This window comes from Notamacropus eugenii, chromosome 5 (genome assembly GCF_028372415.1).
Source record: "Notamacropus eugenii isolate mMacEug1 chromosome 5, mMacEug1.pri_v2, whole genome shotgun sequence".
Lineage (NCBI taxonomy): Eukaryota > Metazoa > Chordata > Mammalia > Diprotodontia > Macropodidae > Notamacropus > Notamacropus eugenii.
The window spans coordinates 353,736,939-353,763,158 of record NC_092876.1 but is presented as its reverse complement, the minus strand read 5'-3'; the positions used below and the strand labels follow the sequence as shown (position 1 = coordinate 353,763,158).

The 26,220-nt window shown below is 37.8% G+C and overlaps 1 protein-coding gene across 5 annotated transcripts in view; it reads left to right on the top strand.

Annotated features, from left to right (window-relative positions):
- The window catches only part of GRAMD1C (GRAM domain containing 1C), a 145,122-nt gene that overhangs the window by 99,339 nt on the left and 19,563 nt on the right, over positions 1-26,220 (top strand). For all 5 annotated transcript variants that reach the window (XM_072613960.1, XM_072613959.1, XM_072613958.1 and 2 more), the window contains 3 exons: positions 4,000-4,132; positions 6,643-6,805; positions 21,316-21,459. In XM_072613960.1, the coding sequence (XP_072470061.1) occupies positions 4,000-4,132; positions 6,643-6,805; positions 21,316-21,459 (440 nt within the window). The remainder of the gene's footprint in view (positions 1-3,999; positions 4,133-6,642; positions 6,806-21,315; positions 21,460-26,220) is intronic.

Genomic DNA, 26,220 nt, shown 5'->3' with positions numbered 1-26,220 from the left:
TTTACATGTTCAGACTTTCTTTTTACAAGTCAAAATAATTTCCCCAAGTCAGAGCAAATCTTAAGCTTTTAGCATATGGATGTATTATGATTGTTAAATAGATTATCTGTAGCCTAAAATTAAAAAACAAATTCTAGTCCTTTGGCAGAGATTAGTGTTCTTTGAAAATGAACAAACGGATATCTTCAGGACCAGAATTAGTTTTCCATGAAACGCTGACCATTAGTGCTTGTATGATCAGCCTGTTCCTAGAGGGGCCTTGCCATTGTCTTGTGGCCACAGTGACACAGTGATTCATGCCTCTTGTACATACTTAGATCTTGTAATAAGGAAAGAGTCCCATAGAAAGTATAACTATCTCCTGAAATGAGGAAGTATATTCTAAATACGGTTCATTTTTGAGTGCTAGAAAGTACCAGATCCTGTCTTTCTTGAACTTTAAAGTGGTTGACTAAAGCACCTGATAGGTAGGGAACCTGGGAAACTCCCTATAAAAATACTTTTTGAAATTTTACTAATATTTTCTAATAATTCCTTCCTGATTTTATGATTTATGTACATCCATACATACACACTTGTATGTAAACCAGTTTCACATCCTTCACATCAAGAGTTCTTTACACTGAGGAAATCACAGCTCTAATTTATTTTTTAAAAAGTTGTATTCTTTATTCTAAGGGAGTTTGTCAATAAAAGTTAGCACAGATTTGAGCAGAGCAAGAGCTCTAGGTCACTTAGAGCCCAAATTGTTTGACCAGAGTGGGCCCAGAATAGTTAGAGGTTCTTATTCCATATTCTGCTGAGCTCTGAACTGTGTACCTCTGACCTCTCTGTGTATTCCTTTCTTATCTTTTCCCTATGGAGGGAAGCCATTATATTCAAGCCCCAATGATCCTGGTATTATGAACGTTCAAAATCTTTGTCCAAATTTGACTCTTGAGGATGGAGGTGATGAAGAAAGGGAACATGAGCTCAGTGACTGTGTCCTGATACACCAAGAAAGACTCCTCTCTTAAGGGGCAGCTAATGGCAGCCATTTTGACCTGGCTGAGGTTGTGTATAGAAGCTTAAAATACTCCTTTGTTGCTGATCAGTGTACAGTTCTGCTGTAGGAGTCTGTAGGCAGGGGGACCAGTGGGGTACATGGCTTTTAACATTTTCATGACTGTTAATGTTTACAGAGAGAGATAAACACCTGAACTGAAGTGTTAGTGGTATGGATGGAGGGGGCAGATGGATGGGAGAGATGTTGATAAAGTAGAATTTCTATCTGGTAGCCAATTGGGTATGAAGGGTGGTGGAAAATGAGGCAAAAGGAAGAGTCACAGATTAACTCTGGGATTGTGAGTTTAGGTCATTGGAATGATGGCATCATCAGCCAAAAATAGGGAACTCAGAAAGAAAGGCAGCTTATTTGGGCAAGATGACAAGTTAAGATTGTCATATGTTGAGCATGAGGCAATGACAAGACCCCAAGGTGGAGATGTCCAGGAAGAATCAGAAATCAAGGGCAATGTGTTATGGTAGAAAGAGCTTTGTATTTGGAGTCAGAGGACCAGGGTTCAGTTCTGGTTTTCTGCTTCTTTAACGTGACTCTTGTGTTCTGCTCCAGAAGCTTCCGTGGCTTTTTGTTACCTTTATGATCAAGTACAAACTACTCTCTTTGGCTCTTAAAGCCTCCTACAGTCTGGTTCTGGGCTCCTTTTCCAGGTTGTTATTACTACTTCCCATCAAACACTTTATGCTTCAGCCAACCTGGCCCGCCTGCTGCCGCCTGTAGCAAACATTCCAGCTCAGCACTGTGAACCTTAACACAGTTAGTTTCTAATTCTGGGCACGTTCTCCCTCTTTCCTCTCTAACCCTTAGTTCCTCGTTTATTTGAAGGCCCAGTGAGTCTGAAACCTAGTGTATGAGTGTTAAAACAAACATGAGATGTTAGGTTCAAGTGCCACTTACTTTGAGACCTTTGCCAGTTTCTTCAGTTGTCAGTTCTCCTCTCCCACCCCCTATTGTACTTTGTACTTCATATATATTCTATGTTTACTTATCTTTGAACTTCAGAGAGTTCTTCAAAACTCTCTCTGAAGAACTTTGGAATTGATTGTGAGACATAGGAGACACTGACACATGGCCTGCATCAAAGAAGGTGCTGTCCTTTATGAGCAAACAGAATTGCAGTAGCTCAAAAGAAGCATGAGATGTGCAAATTTAGAGACATCTCCACTTCAAATGTTCACATGGACTCTTTGTGCCCGAGCTGCAGTTGAACCCACTGTTGCTTGACCTCGACATTTCGTTTTGGTCTTCAAGCATGAAGGACAACAATCAACCAACCTGTGAACTATCTGAGAAGGTGTTCCTTCTACTAGAAGGATCTAGAGATCTAGAGATCTCTAGTAGAATATAAGCTCCTTGAGGACTGGGATGGTCTTACTTTTGTATTTTGTTGTCTTATTAGTGCAGTGCCTGGAACATAGTAGGCATTTTCTAAATGTTTGTTCATTAATGCTCATTATTTGTGAGATCTTGGGTAAGTCATCTGATCTCAGTCTCAGTCTCCTCACCACTAAAATAAAATGGATTAGATGACTTATAAGGTCTGTTCTAGCCATAAACCTATGATTTTATGAAATGTGTGATTGTAACTTATGAGAAAAATTGATATTGGCTACGTAGAGTTGAAGGTCATCTATACTGATGCTGGCAGAGTGATGTTGGGAGAGGAAAAGAGGAAAAAGTCGGGATGGGGAGAGAGAGAGAAAAAAAAGAGGATGGGAAGAGTGGTAAGGTCAGAGCTTTGGGGAATACCTACACTTGAGGATAGCAGAGAGACAGTGGACCAATGAAGGAGAGTGGGAAAGAGCAGTCTCACAAATAGAAGGAGAACTGGAGGAGAGTGATGTCATGGAGGCTAAGGGGGGAAAGATTATTAAGAAGAATACTCTATTTTTGACATTTATTTCAATGGAAAGAGAATTCCATACAAGTCATACTGTTCTAAGAACCAATTTTTTAAAAACCAGTTGTTCGGATTGATGAAATGCCTCCTATGTGGTCCATTATATCAGGGCCACTCCTTTGGCTCTGTTGTGCTTTATTTTTCCCCTCCTCACCACCTGGATCATTGGCATTGTCATGGAGGGCTTAAACCTTCTATATCTGTGTAACAGCAAGGACCCCAGCATACACAGAGGACCTGTTGTACAGGTTCTTAGATCTACTTTTGTTAAAGGAAAACAACTTTTGAGAGGTCAGCACTCCACTTTAATCAAGCACATGTATCATTCACTTAGTTCAGGGGTAAAAGTCAGCACCCTGAACTTCAGAGGGAATACAATCAGAGAAATAAAGATCAACAGACAGGACTTCTAACTGTCTGACCATAAGCAATACATACATTGTTACCAGGAAGAGAACACCAACATCTGCGTTTTCAAAGCCAGGGGGCTCCTTAGTGGCTGCCCAGAGTCTCATCTGGCCAGATAAACACTTCCAGTGAGTAAATCCCAAAGTAAAACCTCACCTCAGAGTATTTATACACTTTTCAGAGCCAGAGGGCATCACAACCCTTGAGAAACCAGTACATTAGAAATTAACAAAAGGTATGGGCCTTGCCTAATCAAGCTTCCCTTAATGGGCAGGCCCATCAGTGGGTAAGAAAGATCTTTAACTCTCTAATTAATGTTACAGTCTGAAATGCCCAAGTTCCAGATTGGTGGGTGCTTCATATATGTCTCACTCTATCAGGCTAACTCTTCATAAACTCATAGGTCTAGGAGGGACCTCTGAGCCTTTTAATCCAACTTTCTTGTTTTGTAGATGAGGAAACGAGTCCTTTGCCAAGGTTACAGAGGTAGGTCAGAGGTAAGATTTGAACCCAGGTCTTCCTGAATTAAAGGATATCTCTCCATCTTCTCTCTCTCCCTTTTGTCTCCTCTTTTCTCCATCCTTTCCATTGTTAACGTTCATAAGTGGAAAATATATTTTCTTTCTTGCAGAAGTCCAGGAAGAATCAGCTTGGATGAATCTGGAGAAAGAGATGAAAAATTATCAAGATCCATCGGTTTTACTCGTGAACCCATTAGTAAGGTTCCAGAGACAGAGTCACCTAATGGAAGTACACACAGAATGGTTCGTATGAAGTCTTTCTTTACCCTGTAATGTCCTTCTTCCCCACTTCCACCTTTGAGAACCCTCTGCCCCAAGACTCAGCTTTAGCAAAACCTCCTTCCCCATGAAACCTTTGCTAATGCCGCACCCCTCCCCCCGCACAACTATTAGGACACTTCCTCCCAAAACTACCTTGAATTTATTTTGTATGTTTTTTTGTGTACACTTCTTGTGTATGTTCCCTGAGGGTAAGGATTGTTTGTTTATCCTCACAACTTCACATATCACTTTTTTCTTGCTCCTTTCTAACATGCTTATCATTTGTTATTATGTATCGTCTTTACTACCATTTAAGTTCCACTTATTAATTTATTCATTTGGTAAGATAGATGGAAGGCCTCACCACCTGGAGGAGCAGGAGAAATAGGTGTTTAATACTCCCAACCCTCCAGTTTTCTGGCACCATTTGGACCTTTCCTTACTTACTGTACACAGCTCCCCATCATAGGCTCTTCTGTTAGTGCTGGAGTTGCCCTCCCACCTAGCACACCCGCCTAGGAATCAGAACAGCTGAGGGACTGTCCCTGTGTCTGTGGCTGTGTGACCTAAACAGGTCACTTGACCTTTGGGGACATCATTTTCTTCTTCCTAAAAGAAGGGATTAGTTTAGATAGAAGAATGTAGGTTCCTCTCCACTGTTAACATTTATGATTCTATATGTGGTTTATTGAATGAATAGATTAAACCAGAAATGGTAATTATTGTTCCTAGCTCTGTCATTCATAAGCTGAGTAACCACTAAGTTTTAAAATTTCTTAATGTCATTTGTAATGTGGGGATGATTTATGGAGATCATTTATGAAGATTCATGAGCCAATTTTTATAAAAATCATAAGTTCTTAAAAAAATGACCCTTTTGTTATATTTTATCATTACTGTTCTTCATTTCTTAATAATATTCCCAGTAGGAGTCCTGTGGTGTAGTGGATAGAGTTCTTGGCGAGAATTGAGACTTGTTTTCAGATCCTGTCTCTGACCCTTAGTAGCTATGTGACCTCCCGAGCAAGTCTCAGGCAGCTCCCCAGGCTTCATCCACTAAGCTGTAGGTACAACAGTTCAGTGAAAGGAGAGCTGGGTTTGATGTCACAGGACATGGATTAGAATCCTGCTTGGCCATTTTCTGTCTATGTGCCCTTGGGCAAGTCACTTATTTATAGATCTCAGTTACCTTATCTGTAAAATGGAGGCAAAGGATTTGGACTGGATGACTCTGGAGTGTCTTGCAGATCAAATGAGATAAAAATGTAGTGTTTTGTAAGCCTTAAAGCACCATATACATTTAATTATTAGTAGTAATATAAATCATGATCTTACTATCATAGTGTTGCAGTCTGTGTTGTTGGAGAGCATTCCCACACCAGGAGTCCTGTTCTGACCACATGCTAAAAAGGAACTCGATGTTTGTATAGCCGAACCCATGCCAACACTTAGCACTGTGCATGGCACATAGTAGGCGCTTAATAAATGTTTATTGAACAATACTGAAAAATAAATGTTTTCTAGAATAAGAATTGCTTCTAAAACATCCTTAGCAAATTGTTTGCAGTAATTATTATTTACCAGACAACCAGAAAATTACAAATATATTGCAAATAACAGGAATATTACTACTTGGTACAATACTTACTAAGAGCTTAGGTTCTTACTTTAACAAGTATTCAAGTGTATTGAAACCCATTAGTAAATCTGTCTTCCCTATTTCGGTCTTTGAATGGTAGCATGACAGAGTTGATAGAGAGCTGGCCTTGAAATTAGGAAGACCTCTGCTAACTGCTGACTCTGGAACCTTGGTCAACAAGGTCCTGAACCTGGTGACTCTTGGACTGTCAGCTGCAGGTCTGCATTTGTCGAGGGCAACTGTCTCCACCAAAATCACAGGCCTAGATTTAGTTTCCTCTCCATTGCATCCAAGTTGTCAATCTGCATTAGAAACCATTTTATTCTAATATGAACAGTTTGTGAGTGTAGATCGAGAGGTGGAAGGGATCTTACAGGTATCTCTTTCAGTCTCCTCATTTTATAGATGAGGAAAGTGAGGTGCATAAAGGTTAAATGATTTGGCAGTTACACTTGTGGAAGAGGTTGGAATCAGACTCAGTTTTTTCAACTGCAAATTCAGTACCCTTTGCTCAGAAAATTCAACATCAGTGGTTGTGCAATTTTTTTTCATGAATAACTCTTTAAAAGAGATAGGCTGATTCTTCAGATAAGCCAGTATTTGCTCCCATTTTTTGTCTCAGAGAACTGTAGACAAGTATTTACTTTTCATGTTAGTTTATTTCATTTTTTTGTGCACTGGTATTTGGTAATATCAGAAAGTGATCATCACACTTCACATAGGCTATTAAATTTCCCCCTTGCCCTACACAACAAATTACTGTGTTTGAAACACCGTTAAGAGATTTTAATATGGAAAAGAAATGATTTCTTATTTTTGTTTTTAGCTTTTAGTTTTTCACTCTTCCATTTAGGTTTTACAGAAAGAAGATTCCCAAAGTCCCAAACCAGACAAGAAGAGCCCTTTACCGATTTCAGAAAGGAAACTAAATAAGTCTCCACCCAAAGCCTTGGACTTGAACAAGAATGAATACCTTTCTCTAGATAAAAGCAGCACTTCAGATTCTGTTGATGAAGGTAAAAAGTGTTTTTAATTTAAATAAAATTTCATCCACATCTTTGAATATTTATCTTTGCTGTGCATATCTGCAGATTGAAAGGATAGAAGCTTTAAAGTTAGGCCCATAAAGAATCAACCATAAAGAAAAATGAGAGTAGAAAATGATTAAAGAGAGATTTAGTGAGGAGAGTTTACTGTCCTTTTCATTCTAACTCCATTTCATTTTCATGACTACTTCCTTCTTATATGTATTGAGGGAAACAGAAGTATGTATTTCAAATTATAATTATAGGAATGGAGAAGTTATCCTCAAGTTATTTTCCTAAGCACCTTACTGGGGTTGTAGGAGAGTTTGAGAAATATTTACCCATGAATTTCAAAACTTTTTTCAGCTTTTCCATTTTAAAGCTTTAGGACAGTCTTGAAAGTATCAGTGGGTGAGAAAATCAGCAAATACTAAAGCAATTAATGAAATATTGATTAAGTACCTGTTATGTGCATACCTTCAACCCAGGTCTTCCTGGCTTTAAGACCTATTCCCTATCTACCATGCCATGCTGCTTCTCATTGCTCATTCTAGATAACTGTCTAAGGTTAATCTGTAGAGAAAGTATTGACTTGCCTTGGTAGAGGGATTTTCCTTGCCCAATAGTTCACTTTATTGGTGAAGTTACAGAGCCCCTATTATACCCCTATATGTAAGAATGCGAAGAGTAGGAGACAGAAACTAGGCTTGAGATGTCATTGCTTGGACGAGGGGACTCTGCCTCCTACCACAGGCTGACCCTATTTCTGATGCTTAGAACACCAAGATGATCAGTTATTTGTCCAGAGTTTGAAGCCAGCTCTTATCCAACTAGGCGCCGCTGCCCGTTGGGCATGCAGAAACCAAAAAATACATCATCTTCAAGGAGGCATTCTTCCAGAGGCTGACATTGTAACAAGAGGCAAGGTAATTAGAAGAGAGTTTAAGGAGGGAGAAAAAAAACAAATGATGAAGGAAAGAGGAGAAAGGTATTTCTTCAGAAATGAATGTGATGAAGAAACAAAAGGCATCAGTACAGATGTTGTGGTTTTTTTTTGATTGGCTTCCAGAATATACAGGGTCCACACAAATTTAGCACAGTTTTTGATGTCTCTTTCTATAGAGTGAAGTAGTAAAATCCTGAACTTGGAGTCAGGTTCAGAGCCTAACTCAGATACTTCCTGACTGTGTGTTCCTGGGCAAGTCCTTTAACCTTTCTATGCCTTGGTTTTTCATCTCTAAAGTGAGGGGGTTGACTTTCATGAGTTCTAAGTTTCCTCAAGTTCTAAATCTATTACTTCATGATCTTATGTTCAAACTCTTAGCCTTGAGGCACTTCAAGATCTCAAATTATCTTTAAAATAAAGATGTTCTTCAACATAGTTTCAGGGTCACATGCATTTTATTGTATGCTAATTCTTTGAAAATTGTCAACTCATGTTTTAGAAGACTCCCCTTACTTAATTAGAATAGTTAACTAAAATATACCATTCCCAGATGGACCATTCTAGATAAATGAGAATTTACTATATTCATTCCCCATTTCAATTGTGAAGTTATTTCTTAAAAAAAAAATGCTTTTAGTATTAGTAAATAAAGGTGGGGTATACAACAGATTTGAGTCACAGGAATTGGGAGGGTGTTGTTGTACTTGTCATTCCTGTGGTTGACTTTGTTGGACTTCAAGATTAACTGGTTATATAGATCTGAAATCATTCTTTATTCCTTCATTTTAATAAATACCAAGTTCATGCTCATAGAAGTAAAAATGCAATACTTTGTGAAGATCAGTCACAGAATTTTTGAAGAAAAATGATTCTGAATTATTCTGCAAAATGTAAATGATTAAATTGGTTTATAGGTAAGGATGATTAAAAAACATCATATCACATTGATAGTTAGCTTCCTCATAGGCATTGCTTTCATTTATGTGTCATAGGCAGGAGGGTATGAACTGGTTATTTATACTAGTTAGTACAATGCCCAAACTAAAGTTATGACACCAAGTAGATCTACTGTGGCACCCAGTGGCCAAATAGGTAAGTGACAACAAAATAAAGGATTTTTTGGCCTTATTTCCCAAGCCTTGCCTTTACGAGAGTAATTGATTATTAAGAAGTGACCTTGTGATTCAGGCTTGTTTGAATGGATAGTAACATGACATATTGAGAAATAAACAGAAAACTATTATCAGTTTGGCACAGATCCAGAATTTAAGAAAGACGGTGGTCATATGAATTCATGTACAGCCACTCATTGGTTACCTTTTCTTGTTATTATAGTCGCTTCATAGAACTTTGCCTTGTAAAATAGAAAGAAAATAAAATTGATATTTGACCATTGTAAGAGAAATAGTACTACTTGGATTGAAAGGGTCTAAGTTAAAAATTCCCACCATGCTTATGTAATGCCTGGGTGGCCTTGGGTAGGTCATTTTATATCCCTGACCATTTGTTTCCTTATCTGTAAAATGCGAGAATTGGACCAGATGAATTCTCAGGTCCCTTTCAGCTTTAGATCCCTTGTTGACTGGTTCCATTGTTGGAAGATGTTATAATGATGAAGTGACACATACAGGCCAAAGTTGTCAAGTATGACCATAGCTCAGTTTCCAAGAGACTTGGAATGAGATGATGTATGTAGATGAAATAAGGTAGGTGGTCATGTCACTGATCAAAGTAGATTCTTTTTTTTTAATTTTATTTTAATGACCATACTTTTAACCAACCATTGTATAATAAGGACAGGACCAAGGAATAGCCTGAGTGAATAAGAAAAAAAAGTGAAAAGTTTCTTTTTTTTCTTTTCCCTGGGCTTCCCCCTACTCTTATCCCCTGCTTCAGTTTTAGTAGGAAAATTCTGAGAAATCTAGACCTGGGTATTACATGTGAGCAAGTCCCCATCTTCCCTGAATTAAATCAGCAAAATAGTTTGGTACCTCCCATGTGGAAGAAGGGTCTTGTTGTGGGCCATCTCTGTTTTTTCTGAAAGAGGTACAGAGACTCCAGCTGTTAATAAACCAATTAGGTACTGTGTATCTTGTATACTATTATATTGCCTATTCATACAGTGTTGGTAATATATAGGGCAAGTTACGGGACTTCTGTCAATCTGTAGCGAGCTGGAGGTAGCATCTCCCCCTCCCTGGTGCCACCTGATCAGTTATTGGGAGAAGAATGACCTTTTTCTGGAGTTGAGAGCATCTGGGGAAAATCTGTAAGTCTTCTGGTAAATCAGGGAGTTGGCAAGTCTCTCAAAAGCCCAACTGTGCAAGAAAAGAGTTGGCCCAATTTTAAAGAACATAATATGTCTTCTCTGCTGGCCCTGGCTTTGTTCCTCTCTCATGGGCAACTGATTGCCAGGATTGTCTGCTTTTCCTTCCTCTGTATTATGAGCTGTTGCTGGGGGAATATCTGCCATAAGAGGCAGAGCTTAGGGTGTGAGACTTGACAAACTGGTTTCAGGAATGCTGTCCAAAGCCATGCTAGGATGTAAAAACAAAAGCTAAATTCAGGAGATGAAACTGAGCATTGAGTTAGCAGCACAATTGGGGTCAGAAGTAAGAGTCACTTGGTCACCAATTTAGGATCAGGAATGCAGAGAATGGGCCTATATGTCTGAAGGCATGTTTTGCTGATAGCTAAAATATGGGCTTCATTGCCATAAGAAAGTTTCCTGGCTCTATTTCTACCACTGCCATTTCTGGTCTTATCTTTGGAAGAAAAGTAGAAATAGGTGAGCATCCAGGCATGTAAGTGAGCAGAGTTTTTATATTTGTTGTTTTAATATATTGCAACAACAGTAATGATAATAATAGTTGAATGGGAGGTTTTAAAGCAGTAATGCCATGAAATTTTTTAATGAATAATCCAGTGCAGAAATCTTTTATAGCCCTGTTGCCTTCCTTAAAGTTAAATAGCGAAGTAATTTTCTTCCTTTCTTGATTGCAAAGTAACATAGCCACTTCTCTATAAATCAATCATAATATATTCTTATCTAATAATTAAATCTAGAAGAGAACATATTTCATACTTAAAGTATTGGAAATAATTGTATGAAATTGTATTGAAATAATAGCATGAAAAATGCATCTGTGTTGTACAGCCTTCTTTTGTATATCCTTTAAATATGAACAGAGAACTTTTGTTTTACCTTTAGGATTCTGATTTCAAAGTCCCCAAAATAAATGAAAACAAGTCCAATGATTTCTAATCACTTTGAGAAATTTGACTAATCCCCTCAAATGAATTTATTGTTTCTTTCAAATTGCACATGTCTGTATGGAAAGAATATTTCTTTTCAGACTGGAATTACAGTGCAATTGCAGCTCCCTTGAAATATCTTTAAGGAGATAAGGCACATGAATGTCTAGCTGAAAAATAGTTTATTTAGTGGAGTTTATTTTTTTCTTCTTGTTCCAATACCTTTAATACCTAAGATATAGTGATGAAGTACCAGCCCTTTAAAAAGCTTCTGGTAGGGATGAGTAGCAAAGATCCAGTATTCAGAAATTTAGAACCCATGAGGGAAAATAATTTACCCAGAAAAAAGGGAAAATTAGAATTATACAATATTAGATGATATTTTATGTGTCCTTTATAGAGATTGATTAAAATCACTAACTTGCTCATAAAATTATTGGTTTTGCCATATGTAATTTAAGAGAATTTATTCAGATAGTAATTTGAATTTTATTAAATTTACTTTGAAATATTCAAAATGTGTTTTATAAATGGAGCTACAAGCTGGTAAATTTTAAGGAATCTTAAAGTCTTTTAATTTTTTGCTAGTTTATGAGAAGCAAAAATCTTGAGAAAAAACCTTTTACAATACAGTAAGATAGTTACTATATTTTCTAGACTTGGTTCTCCATATGTCTTTAGACAGCGTTCTTTAAAAAGAAGCATTACAAACATGACTAATGTGAAAATGTGTTTAATAGGAATGTACATGTAGAACCTACATAAGACTGTATGCTGTCTCAGGGAGGGAGGGGGGGAAGAGGGAGGGAGGGGAAAAATCTAAGATATATGGAAGTGATTGTAGAAAACTGAAAACAAAAAAGAAAATAAATAAATAAAAATAAAAACAATGGGGAAAAAAAGAAGCATTACAAATAATATTTACTTTCAGGGAAAAAAATGAAGAAGAAAGCCAAATTCACTGGAAAGAACATTTAACTTATAAGAAAGACTTTGTTCTCTTAATTTCATTTTTTCAGCTCCCACAATCTTTTCTATTTCAGCTTCATTTGATGCTTTAGTTTGTTTTTTTTTATCATTTCCATAAACTTTTGAAAGCTGACGTTTTTCCCAGATTAAAACTAGATTTTCCCACATTGAGACAAGGATTTTCTATGCTTTCATATGTTAGTTCATTTCTTGATTTTTTATTTTTGTATTTCTAAACACAAACCAGCTTCTTTCATATGCTGCAGAATTCTGACAAAGGGATCTAAAGTTGGAAACCATGCCATGCAAAGAATTGTAGGAGCCATGATTGTCTGCAGTAGGCATTTGTGCTGAACATCTGTTTGCTGTTCTTAAAGAAAGAGCAAGGTGATGGTGAGCAAGGCAGGGGAGAGTGTCAGCACTCCCACCACTACTTACATGGTGTGCTGGATTGGAGTAAGGAACATCTGGGTTCAGATCCTGCCTCAGACCCCTTGGGAAGTCATTTAATCTAACTCAGCATGAATTTACTCATCTGTAAAATGGAGGGACTAATAGCATTTACATGGTATCATTAGGATCAAACGAATGCTATGTTAGTTGCTTTATGAACTTGAAAGCACTGTATAGAAGTTGTTACTGTTGTTGTTGTTTTCTCGCTGAGCATTTTTTAACCTAGAAGAATTAGTAGCCCCAGTCCTGACACTACCGCCAGTACTATCCACTACAATTTCACCTTTGAACAATTAACCTGGAAGTATCATACTCACTGCTGGGCAGCTGTAGAAGATTGCACAGAAACTTCATCTTTGTGTCCTTTTGGGTGGAATGAGAGACTCCTTATCCTCTTGCCAGTATAGCACCTTTTTATAAAAAAAATTTTTATTAATATTTTTTTGTCTTTATATCCTAGAAAGGGAACCACCTTTCTCACATCCAGATTGAAATCTCCTTTATTACGATGAACAGTTAAGCAAAAACTTAACTGTTTTAAGATGCTGTCCTACTTGTTTCCTGTCTCTGTGCCTTAAGGAAAGTGGTGTTTCATGATATTTTCTAGGACCTTCATTAGTTTATCAGTTACTCAGAATTTAATATCCTTTTATGATCATTTCTCCACATTGTTGATAGTCATTTCGTATATTTTTTTGTTCAACTTATTTCACTCTGCATCAATTCATACAGATCTTCCTATGTTTCTCTGAATTCCTCATACTTGTATTTTTTGTTGACAATGGTAGGACTATTGAGGTAATTCCCTTTACCAGTACAGATAGAAAACTCATTTGCAATAACTAGTCTAAGAGAATTACCAAGAGCACTGAGAAATTAAACCACTTGTTCCTGGTCACACTGCATTACATTTCAGAGGTGGAGCTTAAAGCAGTCCCTCTTGACTCTGAGACCACGTCTGTGTCCACTCTGCCAGGCCACCTCACGTTTCTTACTTCACAGTAACGTTCCATTCCATTCAGATCATTTCTCTGATGGCATGGTCTTCTTCGGCAACGAAGGACAAACACAACATCTGTGAGGAGACACAGCTAGCTGGGTAACTCAGCTGCTCCTCTTCTGTCTGTCTCCCCCTCCCCTTCCTTCTCCTTTCCAAAGGAAGGTATATTTGGATGACCAGAAGATGCCCAGTTAACTTGGGTTTTACTGGCTAGATTCCTTTCCTCTCCTCTCCTCTCCTCCCCTCCCCTGCCCTGCCCTGCCCTAAAACCTTAAACCTATTTCACTCTGCTGCACACACGTTGGAGGACACTAGACCCCTGCTTAAGGGCTGCCTTAAGAGTGATTATCAGTAGTAACTGTTGCTGTTTCCCTCCTACCCTGATGTCTTTTTTTTCTATGGCACACCAAAGGGGCCATCCCCTGGCTACTTCTTCAAGAGACCTATTCACTGAATGGCCGTTACCTCACCTTAAGTGAGTTCCTGCATAGACCTTGCCCTAAAGGGGCCAAGGTCTCTTATTGGATGCTGGATCATCGCCAGTCATCCTGATGAATATCTATCTGGTCAATGGATTCAGATGACTCTGGAGGAGAAGTGAGGCTGGTGACCTGCACAGCCCTCCCTCACTCAGAACAAAGTTAGGTGCAAGTCATGTCATTATTTCTCTGATGGCATGGTCTTCTTTGGCAGCGAAGGATGAACACAACAACAGCAACCATTACATTTCATATTATAATAGCTTTTTCAGCCATTCAGTCAACAAGTATTAATAAAGAGCCTGCTGTATGCCAGACACTATCCTAGGTGCTGAAGGAATAAGTACAGAGAATGAAATAATCTTTACTAATAAGGAACTTTTCTGTTGGGCGAGATTGAGTACAAATAAAAACATATACAATGTCAGTATAAAATTAACAAATCTGTACAAAGTAGCTAAATTCAGCATAGTTTGGGAGGGAGGGCACTAGTAGGTCAGGAGATGAAGAGAGGCTTCATGTGGAAGATGGTGCTTGAGCTTCATCGTAAAGAGAGTGCTTAAGAAATGGCCAAAGATGGAGTGCGGTGGAGTAGGGATGGAAGGGGGAGCATTGTGTATGAGGAGCAGAAAGGCCATGGGCTGATCGTTGTGTACCTATTTTTATTTCCAATTCTGTGCTGCTACAAAAAGTGCTGCCATAAAAATTATGGTATATATTGGACCTTGTTTCTTATCTCTCACTGTTGGGGAGTAGGTGCCCAGTAGTGGGAAATTGACCATCTTCCCACAGTCTCTCTACCATCAACTGTTCCTGTTTTTGTCATCTTTGCCAAAAAATTTTCAGGATGTTAGCTGAATCTTCAGAGCTTTTTAAGTTTGAATTTCACTTACTCTTAGTAATTGGGAACAAGTTATACCTTTTTTCCTTACTCTTTGATGCCAAATTAGCTTTTTAGCATTCTTGCCCAAATCCAAATGGATTATGATTTCCTAAGACTACCGTTTCCTCTGAACTAGTTGTAACTCTTAGGGACTAAGGGATTGGAAAGAACCTTTATTATATAGTCTGAGCCAGCTCTCCTGTCATTCAACTCAGCTCGATTGCTTTTAAAAAATTCTAAACTGAAATATTGAACCAACTAAATATGTTCTCTTTTTGGCCAACTCTTAAATGTACCTGTTGAATGTGATAGACTAAATGTGCTTCTTCTTTTGTAATCCAGTCAGATGTAGGAGCAGTGTTAGCGTTATTAAATTTTCTGCTTTTCAGTCTTAGATCCAGGAGGTTTCCATTATGAACTTGGAATAGTTTTATTTATTTATTTACATTAAAATTGTTCAGTAGGATTTTTTAAAAAAAGTTCTTTTGGGGGATAACATCTAGATCATAACACATAAATACTTTTATTATTTTTTCTATAATTCATGGTTTTTCAATTAAAACTCCATTAGATCTGAATGTGGATATTCCTTCCTACAATGCCGAACCCAGCCATGCCTGTCCACCTCTCTTCTATGACTTCCCATAAGTTTGCCATGGAGGCCTTACTCAATCTATGGGGGAATTCTTCCTCCTGTTATTTAAACATGCCATGGACATAAATGAAGGGGAGAGGGGCTATCCATTATTTTACTTCTTAAGCAATTATGAATCTCATTTGTAAAGTTCAACAATGGTGTGTGTAATATTATGACTTATAGTCTGCCTACCCATCTGTTGTAAATCACAGTTTAACTTCTATTTCTGGTTATCCTTCCTCACACTGCTTTTCAGAGTCCATTTTTTCACTGTATACTACTGCCATACTGATGGTTAGACTGTAAGGTTCCCATGCTTTATGAAAAATAGTAAAGGAATTGGGAGTAATACATATCAGAAATCAGTACATTCTGTTCCCAGAAAGTTGATATGGAATATTTATGCCTGCAGAAAGAATTTTATTAGAAGATAGCCAACTATTATCAGTAGTGGCACCTTGCTTGTATCATTTTGCGTATCAAAGGTAAAATGTAGATTGCTCATTTTCCTTTTGATAGTTAATCATAAGTGAAGACAATGCCAAATAATTATTGCCTCTAATCCCAGAAATTAGAAAGTAGTATTTTGCTCTATTTCCCGGCATATACCTGTAAACTCTTATCATTCTACTAGAAAACAAGCAGCCAACAAACATTTATTAAGTCCATGCCACGTGGCAAGCACTCTCTTGCAGGCTGGACTTGCAGAGCTGTGGTTCTTCTGTCAGGTCCAAGAACCTACCTCCTCCTCCCCCAATTCTCTCTTTGACCTTATGTGAAAATTAGTAAGACTGGCCCCTTGAGGGTGTGCACTACACCTCATTAACCTAACATCTTTCTCCTTCTGAGTTGGCATTCTTAGTGGTACCACAACTCTGGACTAGTGTCATCAATGACCTGACTTTAGAAAAAAGTCAGCATGGCAGCTCTGTGGACAGTGGATTGAAGTGGAAAGAGATGAGCCAGGGAGAACCATTCAGAAGCTATAGCAGTAATCTAGTCAAGAGGTGAGGGGGGCATGAACTAGGTGGTGGCTACGTGAATAGAAAGAGGATAGATACTAGAGACATGGATGAGGGAGCAACAAAATTTGACAAGTGATTTGGATGTGTGGATTTGAGGAAACACCAGGAATCAAGTTTGAACGACACAATTTGCAAACATAATGACTAGAAAAGATAGTGGTACCCTTGATAGAAATAGGGAAATTTGGAAGAGAAGGGGGTTGCTTGAGAGGAAAAAGATAATGAATTCTGTTTGGGACATTTTGAGCTTCAGAAGCGTATGGAACATCCGTTTACATATATTTTAGAAAGTAACTTGAAACTATATCCAGAAAGTCACCCAACTGCCCATATCCTTTCACTTAGCAGTGTCATTACTTCCTCCCCCCCAGAAAAAAGTAAAAGAAGGAAAGGACACATGTATATATGTACAAAAATATTTATAACAGGGACCTTGGGCAGGTCAGCCTCAGTTTCCTTAACTGTAAAATGGGGTGATAGTGGTAATTGCTTCCCAGCGTTGCTCTAATGGAATATTTGTAAAGCATTTAGCATAGGCATGTAATAGGAATTTAATAAATGCTTGTCTTCTTCTTCCTTCATAACTGGAAATGCAATATTGTTTTGCTGTAAGAAATAATGAATCTGATGGAGTAATAGAAACCTGAAAGGATTTGTATGAGCCTGATACGGAGTGAAGTGTGAAGAACCAGGAAAACGTTTTATAGAATGAGTACTACAATGTAAAGGAAAGCAATTTTGAAAAAACTTGGGATCTCTGATAAATGCAATGACTAATACTGACTTCAGAGAACTGTTGGTGAAGTCTGCCTCCATCCTCTTAGAAGCAAGGTGATAGACTAGAGGTGTGAAGAATGAAAGCCTCATTTTCAGACATGGCCAGTATGTTGACTTGTTTTGCTTCATTATATTTTACAGAAACGGCTTCAGTTTGCAGGGGGTAGGGAGTGGAGTTGGTTTGTAATGATAATGATCCAAAAAAGATAGAAGAAAAACATCAGTGAAACCCCTAAAAAATACTCAGAAGAGAACAGAATGAAATTCAGAAGGAGACACGGTGCACTTTTGTTACTATCAGTAATCCATGTCAATAAGTGTTTATTCCATTAGTTAATAAATATTTATTAAGTACCTACTATGTTCAAGGCATTATACTGGGATTTAATTTGTATTTTTAAATGTACATAATAGAAGTTCGTAGTTTCATATACATTCTTCTCTTCATATTTTGAAATATTCATATTTTTAGATATGTTTAATAATAAAAAATTTAATTTTAAGAACGTGAGAGAAGTAGAGACTGAGTTTTTCAAGGAGATTGAGAAAAGGAGGGGTGATGCTACCTCTGTAACCTTGGGCAAGACACAGTTCTCTCTGGGCCTCAGTTTCTTCATCTGTAAAGTTAGAGAGGTGAACTACATGGTGTGTGAAAGCCCTTACACCTCAGAATTGTGATTCTGTGATATGGGACTTAATGCAGGGCTTTTAAGGGGGAAGATTTGGATGTGTTTGTAGGCAGCCAGGGAGGAACCAGCAGATAGGAACTGAAGATTTGAGGGGGATGGAGGAAATGAGAGATGGGATGATTGTGATAGCAGTCTACTTGATAATATAGGAGAGGATATATAAGATCACAACAGAAAAGAAAATTTCTGTCCTCCCATCAGCATAAATAAAATCCTGTTCAACTGCTTTCTCTAGTGCCTTTCACATAGTAAGCACTTACTGTTTGTTGACTGACTGATTAACTGTATCTATTTACCCATGCAGTACCTGGGGTGCTCTTCCCAGTCTCCCTACCTTCTGCCCATCTTCTCCTTTTTGGTTTAAACCCTTTGGTACTGACCCATAATTTTTGCACAGATTATGCTTCCTAACTATTCACTTGGAATTAAATGGTACTTACAAACTGAACTAGGTTTACCCTTTGGATTTATAATAATTACTTGACCCTGCCTAAAGTACTAATCTGTTTAGACTTTTCCAATAAGGTTCTTTATAATTGCTATACCCACTAGTCTAACTTTGTCTACAAATTTGGATTTCTTTTGGCCCACCTCTTGGCTGTTCCCAAGGACTGAGTAGGTTTGACACACCTGAAAGATGCATAATTATATATTCCCATCTTTAATTACCTAGAGCACACAAAAGGTTCTTTTGTTTTAAATTAACTTAGAATCTTTCTTTTGACTCTTTGTGATCCCATTTATAAGAGTAACAAAATAAATCTCTTAGATGATTATGATGATACCAACTGTCATAGACAAGCAGATAACTCCAAGAGCCTGAGAAACAGCAGGGTGCCACCTCTTCTTCCAACCTATGAACTTTGCTTCCATCAACCACAACCATTGTCCCAGGAGAGCATCCCTATCTCTGCCTACACTATCTGCCAACCAAGTGTCACCATCAGGCATGGAAGCCCAAGAGCCCTGAGTGTAGCAGTGCTTCTACTGCCACCCCAGAGCCATGGCCCTCTTTCCAGCCTAGCCTCCAAGCCAGCATCCAGGAAAGCAAACAATCCTTTCATAAATGAAACCTGGCAGCTGCCTCTCCTGGTACTGCATCTCCTGCCTCCTTAGCAGCCACAGTAACTGAAAGCCTAGAAAGAAAAGTTCTTGACATCAGCATCCTTAGCATTATTGAATGATTTCTATTGCTTTCCAAATCCCAGAGGACTCCTTTCTTATGTTCTCTTGCTCTTGAAATGACTTTGTGTGATTAGTGTTGGAAGGGCTATAGAAAGCAGGTGTACTAATTCATTGTTGGTGGAACTGTGATTTGGTCTATCCATTCTGGAAAAATTTGGAATTATGCTAAGAAAATGACTAAATGTTCATATACTTTGAGCCAGAAATCTCCCTGCTAGGCATATACCTTAAGGAGATTCATGACAGAAGGAAAGATCCTGTCATCATCAAAATATTTATAGAAGCATTTTTTTGCATTAGCAAAGGACTTGAAGCAAAGTAGAGGCCTACTGCCATGAGAATGGTTAAAACAAAAATTATAGTACCTGAATATCATGTTTGAATACAATGAATTACTTATATATTATGTTTATAAAGTTAATCACATTGCAGTATAATTATCATAAGACATGATGAATATGAAGAATTTAGAGAAGAATGGGAAGACTCATGGGAAGACACAGAGCTCCTGAAATTCTTTCCTACTTCATCTGCATCTTCTGACTTCCCTGGTTTCCTTCAAGGCCCAGCTGAAATCCCACCTTCTATAAGAAAGCTTTCTGATTGCACTTAATGCTAATGCCTTCCATCTTTTGGTTATTTCCAATTCATCTTGATATTTTTCTTGCTTGTTTGTCTCCCGCATTAGGCTGTCAGCTCCTTGAGAACATCTGTTTTTTGTTTTTTTGTTTTTTACCTTTCTTTGTATCTCTTTTACTTAGAACAGTACTTGGCACATAGTAGGTGTTGTCTAACTGACTGAAGTAAGTAGAACCAGGAAAACAGCATAGATAATGTCACAACATTGTGAATGGAAAAAACTACAACAAAATAATCCTGAATGCTGTGTGCAATTGGAATGATCAAGCTCATCTTAGGAAGCAGAGATGAGAGAATGGCATCTCCTTTCCTTCATTGGAGAGACTGGGCACTCCCCATAGGTTTAGAACATTGCATTAGTGCCAGATCACACTGATGTGTTAGTTCTGTTGAACTGCATTCCCTTTCCCTCTTTGTTTGTTTATTTACTATTACGGGGGAGAGCTCACAGGATAGGGGAGAGGAAATATATTTGAAAACATAAGTGGTGTAAATACAGAAGCTATCAGTAATAATTAAAATGTTTTTAAGAAAGAAATTACTTTGCAAATCCTTTGTATTTGCTTTTTATTGTATACACTCTATCCTTATTGTTGCTGTGTTTGTCCTTCTCGAAGAGGACCATGACATCAAGATGGCGACATGACTTGTAGCTGACATTGGTTTGAGTGAGGGAGGCCTGTGCAAGGTCACCACCCTCACTGTCTTCTCCCTGTATCACTATAGTAAGCTCCTTGAAGGCAGGAACCTTGACTTTTGTCTTTGTATCCCAAGCCTGGCAAAGTGTCTTACGCATAGCAAGAGCATAATAAACATGTCGAGATTGGAATGAATTGGAGTGACCCAAATTGCTACCAGAGGTTATCTTTTTGGCTGTTTTCAAAGTTAATATTTCCTGAATTTCCCCACTTGTTACCTTCTCCGTTCCCTCTCCTGATAGTGTCCTTTCACTCAGAAGTGCTGTGAAGCAAAGCTTTCATGTCATAAAGATTAAGTTTTGTTTGTTTTATATTCAACAAAAAGGCAGATGTTTGGGAGAGATACCAGTGTTTTGCTCTTTTGCTCTGTCTTTACAATTCCTGAATGCCAGTTAAGGTCTTATCCTGATCATCCTTCTTTGTTTGGGCAAAGTCACCAAGTTGTGCAGTAGTCACTAAAGTTCTTTTGTATCATGAACTTTAAGTATAATATCTTGAGGCCATGTTAATACATATTTATTGAACACTTACTATGTTTTTAGATTTGAAGGAAGGTATTACTTTAAAGTAATACTTTTGGTTGTGATTAAGGCTAGGTATGAAAGAAATGAGGCAAAGAATGGCCTCTTTTACCTAGTTTAAAAAAAAAAAAAGGGCATTGCCTCAGTCAAACTGAGACCTGAGAAAGACTTTAGCTTCAAAAGGCCAAGGTCTCCCACTGCATCAAGGGGGTATATTGACACATACTGACCATTGTACCAGATTTTAAATTTTTAGCCATTTGATGTCTATTAGACTTTTATTGTGCAAACAAAACTTGAATTTGCTTGTCCTCATTCTCTTTCTTTTGTTTTTTTCCCCCATAGGTGAAGAAAATATTCCCCAGAGAGACCTTAATGGAAGACTTTTTATAAACTGTGTTTTTCATATCAGTGCTGATAGAATGTTTGAATTGCTTTTCACCAGTTCACGCTTCATGCAAAGATTCACCAATTCCAGGAATATAATAGGTTTGTTCATTTGCCCTTACCTAGTAGTAAGTTTTGGGGAATTTCATTGTCAAGTTTAGTGAGCTGAACTGGAATCATACTAGTGTGAAAGCAATTAATGCATTCAGAGGGAGATACACAATTGAACTTGCTTTGGTTTTAAGGACTAGATAACAGCTAAATTGTTGTATAACCACTTCCATTAAATTCACACTTATTCCACTTATTAATTACTCCACTGGAGTAAGACAGCCACTTTGAGGATCCCTTAACTCATACAATTCAATGGAGTCCCATTTAGAAAGTTTCCTATAACATATTACTTGTAAGGATCTCTGATTATGTGTCATAGTTTCCTACTGTTAAAGTCTCAAATGGCAGCACTGTAAGGCTATGAACTATGATACTGAAATTATATTGTGATTTTAAAAGCACTTGGTAAATATATGGCTAATGGAAGGCATAGAATCTTTCTTGTTTAATAAGGGGAAAAAACTGGAACTTGAAGCTCAATAATTTGCCTGAAATCAGGGGTCCTTGGTGAAGGTGCCATTCAATTCCATTTAATGAAATAGTGGTTTTTGTTCCATCATTTATAGGTTTCACAAAAAAAAGCAACTGTAATGCCTTTAAAAATGATATTCAGTTGATGTGCTGTGCTTATTTCTGGGAAGAGAACGCAAATGTGTCTTTCTTGTTTCATCATTTCGCACAGAGTAACCAAGAGGTTGCCATTCCACTGGTACTAATTGAATTTGTGGTTATACTAAGAAAAAGTCTGTGGATTTTTAAAAAAATTTAGTAATTTATGCATATCTTGCCCATTATTGCATTCCTCAAGCTTAAGAATCATGTAATAATTGAAGGTCTGTAGGTTTTTTTATTAAAATAATAAAATCAAACAACATTTAGTTTGAGCGGCCCCTGAGAAGTGATAAAAAAGGAGCTTACATTCATGTGTAGCTTATAGTTTGCACACGGCTTTCCTTGCAGTAACTCTGTAAGGTAAGTAATGGAAGTATCACCATTTCGATTTCATGACAAGGAAATGAAGGTTGTACGGTTAAGTTACTTGTCGGTGGTTACCCAGCAACTCAGAAGCAGAGCTGAAACTAGAACCCAGCCGCCCTGATTTTCCCAGCAATTTCCTTCCCACATCATCATGCTTGAGCTTCTTCAGTGTTTAACCTCTTGGTACATTACTACCCATTCTCACTGGGCAAACTGTTTTCCAGGAGAATGTTCATATTATTCTTTTTAAATTTCTAAGGTAATGCTAGTTGATGATACATTGCCACCTGATAGAGAAAGAGAAGAAAACTTGGTGTTGTCTGATATGCACCCTAGAGAGCATATTTCTTTTTTTTTTTTTTTAATTTAATTTAATTTTTTTTTTATTAATTTTTTTATTTTTTTTAATGTTTAACAATCACTGCCATACAATTGCGATTTTATCCCTCCCCACCCACCCCCCACTACCTCCCTCCCTCCCCACGACTGCATACAATTCTGTATAGATTCTACATATACTTTCCTATTGAGTATATTTTCACTATAGTCATGCTATGTAGTCAGACTAAGATAAATGAAAGAATCCGTATAACAAATCAGAACATGATACACAAACAGATACACATACACAAACATGATCTGCTACATTATGTGAGTGACTTCCATATTTCTCTCTCTGAGTGTGGAAGGCTTTTTGCCTTGAGGTCCACCATTGGGATTTTTTTTTTTTTTTTCAGAAGTTCTTGTGTTATTACAAAAATCTAAGTCTACCAGAAAAAACTCTCACACACTGTGGTTGTTGCTGTGCATAAAGTTCTCCTGGTTCTGCTCCTTTCACTCAGCATCAGGTCATATAAGTCCTTCCAGGCCTCTCTGAAGTCTTCTTGTTCATCATTTCTTATGGCACAATAGTACTCCATTACATTCATATACCATAATTTATTCAGCCATTCCCCAATTGATGGACATCCCCTTGACTTCCAGTTTTTGGCAACTACATAGAGTGCTGCTATAAAAATTTTTGTACATGTGGGACCCTTTCCCATTTTTATGATCTCTTGGGGATATAGTCCTAGTAGCGATATTGCTGGGTCAAAGGGTATGCACATTTTTGTAGCCCTTTGGGCATAGTTCCAAATTGTAGAGAGCATATTTCTAACGTTTTAGGTAAAGGCTAAGCAAGAATGGATGAAGGTAGAGATGGGATGTTCTCAAGAATTAAATTTTGGTGAGGATGAGAATGATTCTGATCAGGAAGAAAATAGAGGAGTTGCCTTAAAAGACCAATGGGACTATACGGGGAACTTATTCACTAGTTGATTTTTAAGATATATGGAAGATACAGTGGTAGTTCTACAAAAGAATAATATGGTACTGTACTAATGGTATCAAGAGTAGCCTAGGATGAACTGAGACTAGTGATGAATGCCAAATGAATGAGAACAAAAAGGGTTTTGTTTTGTTTCTTTTAATTTGGGGGCAAAAAGAAAACCAAAGAAGGGATGTGACTCTTGATCAGGATAGATGGAAAGATGATATCAGATTATGGTGAAAATAGTGAATTACCCAACTCTGATTTTGTTTCTGTTTTAGCCCCCAGGGAAAGTTATTTTTTAAACTTGGAACAATAGAATACAAGTATATAACAGGGAGTCAAGAGCTAAGATCAGTAAGAGAATAGATAGTAAGAGAGTAACTCACTGCCCTCGGTGAACACAAGTCATTGGGCCTGAATGATCTACATCCTGTAGCTCTGAGTGACTTGGCAGATGTTGATTGCTGCCAGCGTCCACGGTCCTTGAAGGATCCAAGAAAAAATGAGAGGTGCCACAGGATTGTGAAAGGCCAAATGTTATTCTGATTTTCTAACAGGGGAAGAGACTGGGACTTGAAAACTAGAGACATTTATCAAAGAATGGTTTGTGAATATTTATAAGGAAAAGCAATGAGTTCTGAAATCCAGTATGGATTTATCAAGATCAGTTCATGCCAGATTAACCCCATTTCCTTTTTTCTAGAGGATAACTAATCTTGTAGGTAAGGGCATTGAATACTGACTGTTATGCTTATGAATAGGACAGAGATGTGGGATACTAAATAAATTGTTGTTGTTCAGTCTTTTTTCAGTTGTGCTCAACTCTTCATGACTCCATTTGGGGTTTTCTGGGCAAAGCGTTTTGCCATTTCCTTCTCCAGCTCATTTTACAGATGAGGAAACTGAGGCAGAGAGGGTTAAGTGACTTGTCCAAGGTCAGCCAGCTACTACTACACTTTGAGGCCCCATTTGAACCCAGGAAGATGATTTTTCCTGACTCCAGGCCTGGTGCTCTATCCACTGTGCCACCTAGCTGTCCTGGGGATAAAATAATTTTCTTCAAATATTTGAAGGACTGTGATGTGGAGATATATTCTGCCTGGTACCACAGTGCAAATCAGGAGCAATAGGTAGAAGTGGCAGAGAGGCAGATTTTGATTTGATGGAACTATACCAAAGTGTGGAATAGGCTGTCTCAGGGGTAAAGGGTTTCCCTTCTTGGAGGTCTTCAAGGAAAAGCATTCTGATTGCTTCTCAGGGGTGTGGTAGAGTAGAGGGTTTAGGTGAGGTGTTGGACTAAATAGTACCTTCTAACTCTGAGCTTCTGTGATCTTTTGTGCTACAGTTGTTTTGCAGAGTTACCCATCATCAGTTTTGTGACTTTTCCAATAATAAATAGGTTTGATATGACAGCTTGGTAGTTTTAATTTTTTAAAATTTCTTTTTATTATTATGAACCAGACATCAGCAATCATGAATACTTCATATACAAGGAACAGAAAAAGAGGATGACACATGAAGTCACAATTAAGTCACAATTAAGATATATTAAATTTAAGCTGAAACTATTCTGTGTGATTATGTCCCCTTCTGTTCTCTTCTGTGTATTTTTGTAATGTTTCATTGACAATGTTTTCTTTTTTTTGCCACCACTTCTAATTTCCCCATGGTGATTTTGCTAACACTGCTTTCCCTGCTCTTAAAATTAAAGCGCTCTCTTCTAACAAATAAGTATGTTATTGGAAAAAAAATCCATATATTGATGGTGTCTGAAAATGTGTGTGTTGTTTTGCACTTCTGCTCTATCACCTCTCTACTGAAAAGTGGAAAATAGAATTCATCATCTGTCTTCTTGAATTGTGCTTGGTCATTGCATTGATCAAAGTTCTTAAGTCTTTCCAAATTGTTTTCCTCCACAGTAGTGTGGTTGGATAAATTGCTTTCTATATTCTGTTCACCTCACACTTCTTTAGGTCATATAAGTCCTCCTGGTTTTGTCTAGATCTGTCCTTTTCATCCTTTCTTAAAGTGCAATAATATTCCATTACTTTTATGTACCATAAAATGGTACCATATGTGCCATTCAGCCATTCCCCAATTGATTAATACCCAGTTTCCATTCCTTTGCCACAATGAAAAAATACTAATGAAATTTTTTTGTACATGTGGGCTCTTCCCCCCTTTCTTTGCTCTCTTTGGGGGCCTGTAGGTAATATAATCTAGGTGACTTTGCTGGGATGCAGGGTATTATGCACAACTTACTGAATTTGGTGGCATGATTCCCAGTTACTTCTAGAATGGTTGGACCACTTCAGAGCTCCACAGTAGAGCGCAGTATGCTTGTGCCTCTCACACCTACCTCTCATGATTGTTCTTTTCCATTTTTATCATCTTTGCCTATAGGAGAGGTGAGGAACAACTTCAGAGTTGTTCTGATGGGCATTTCTCTTGTTAGT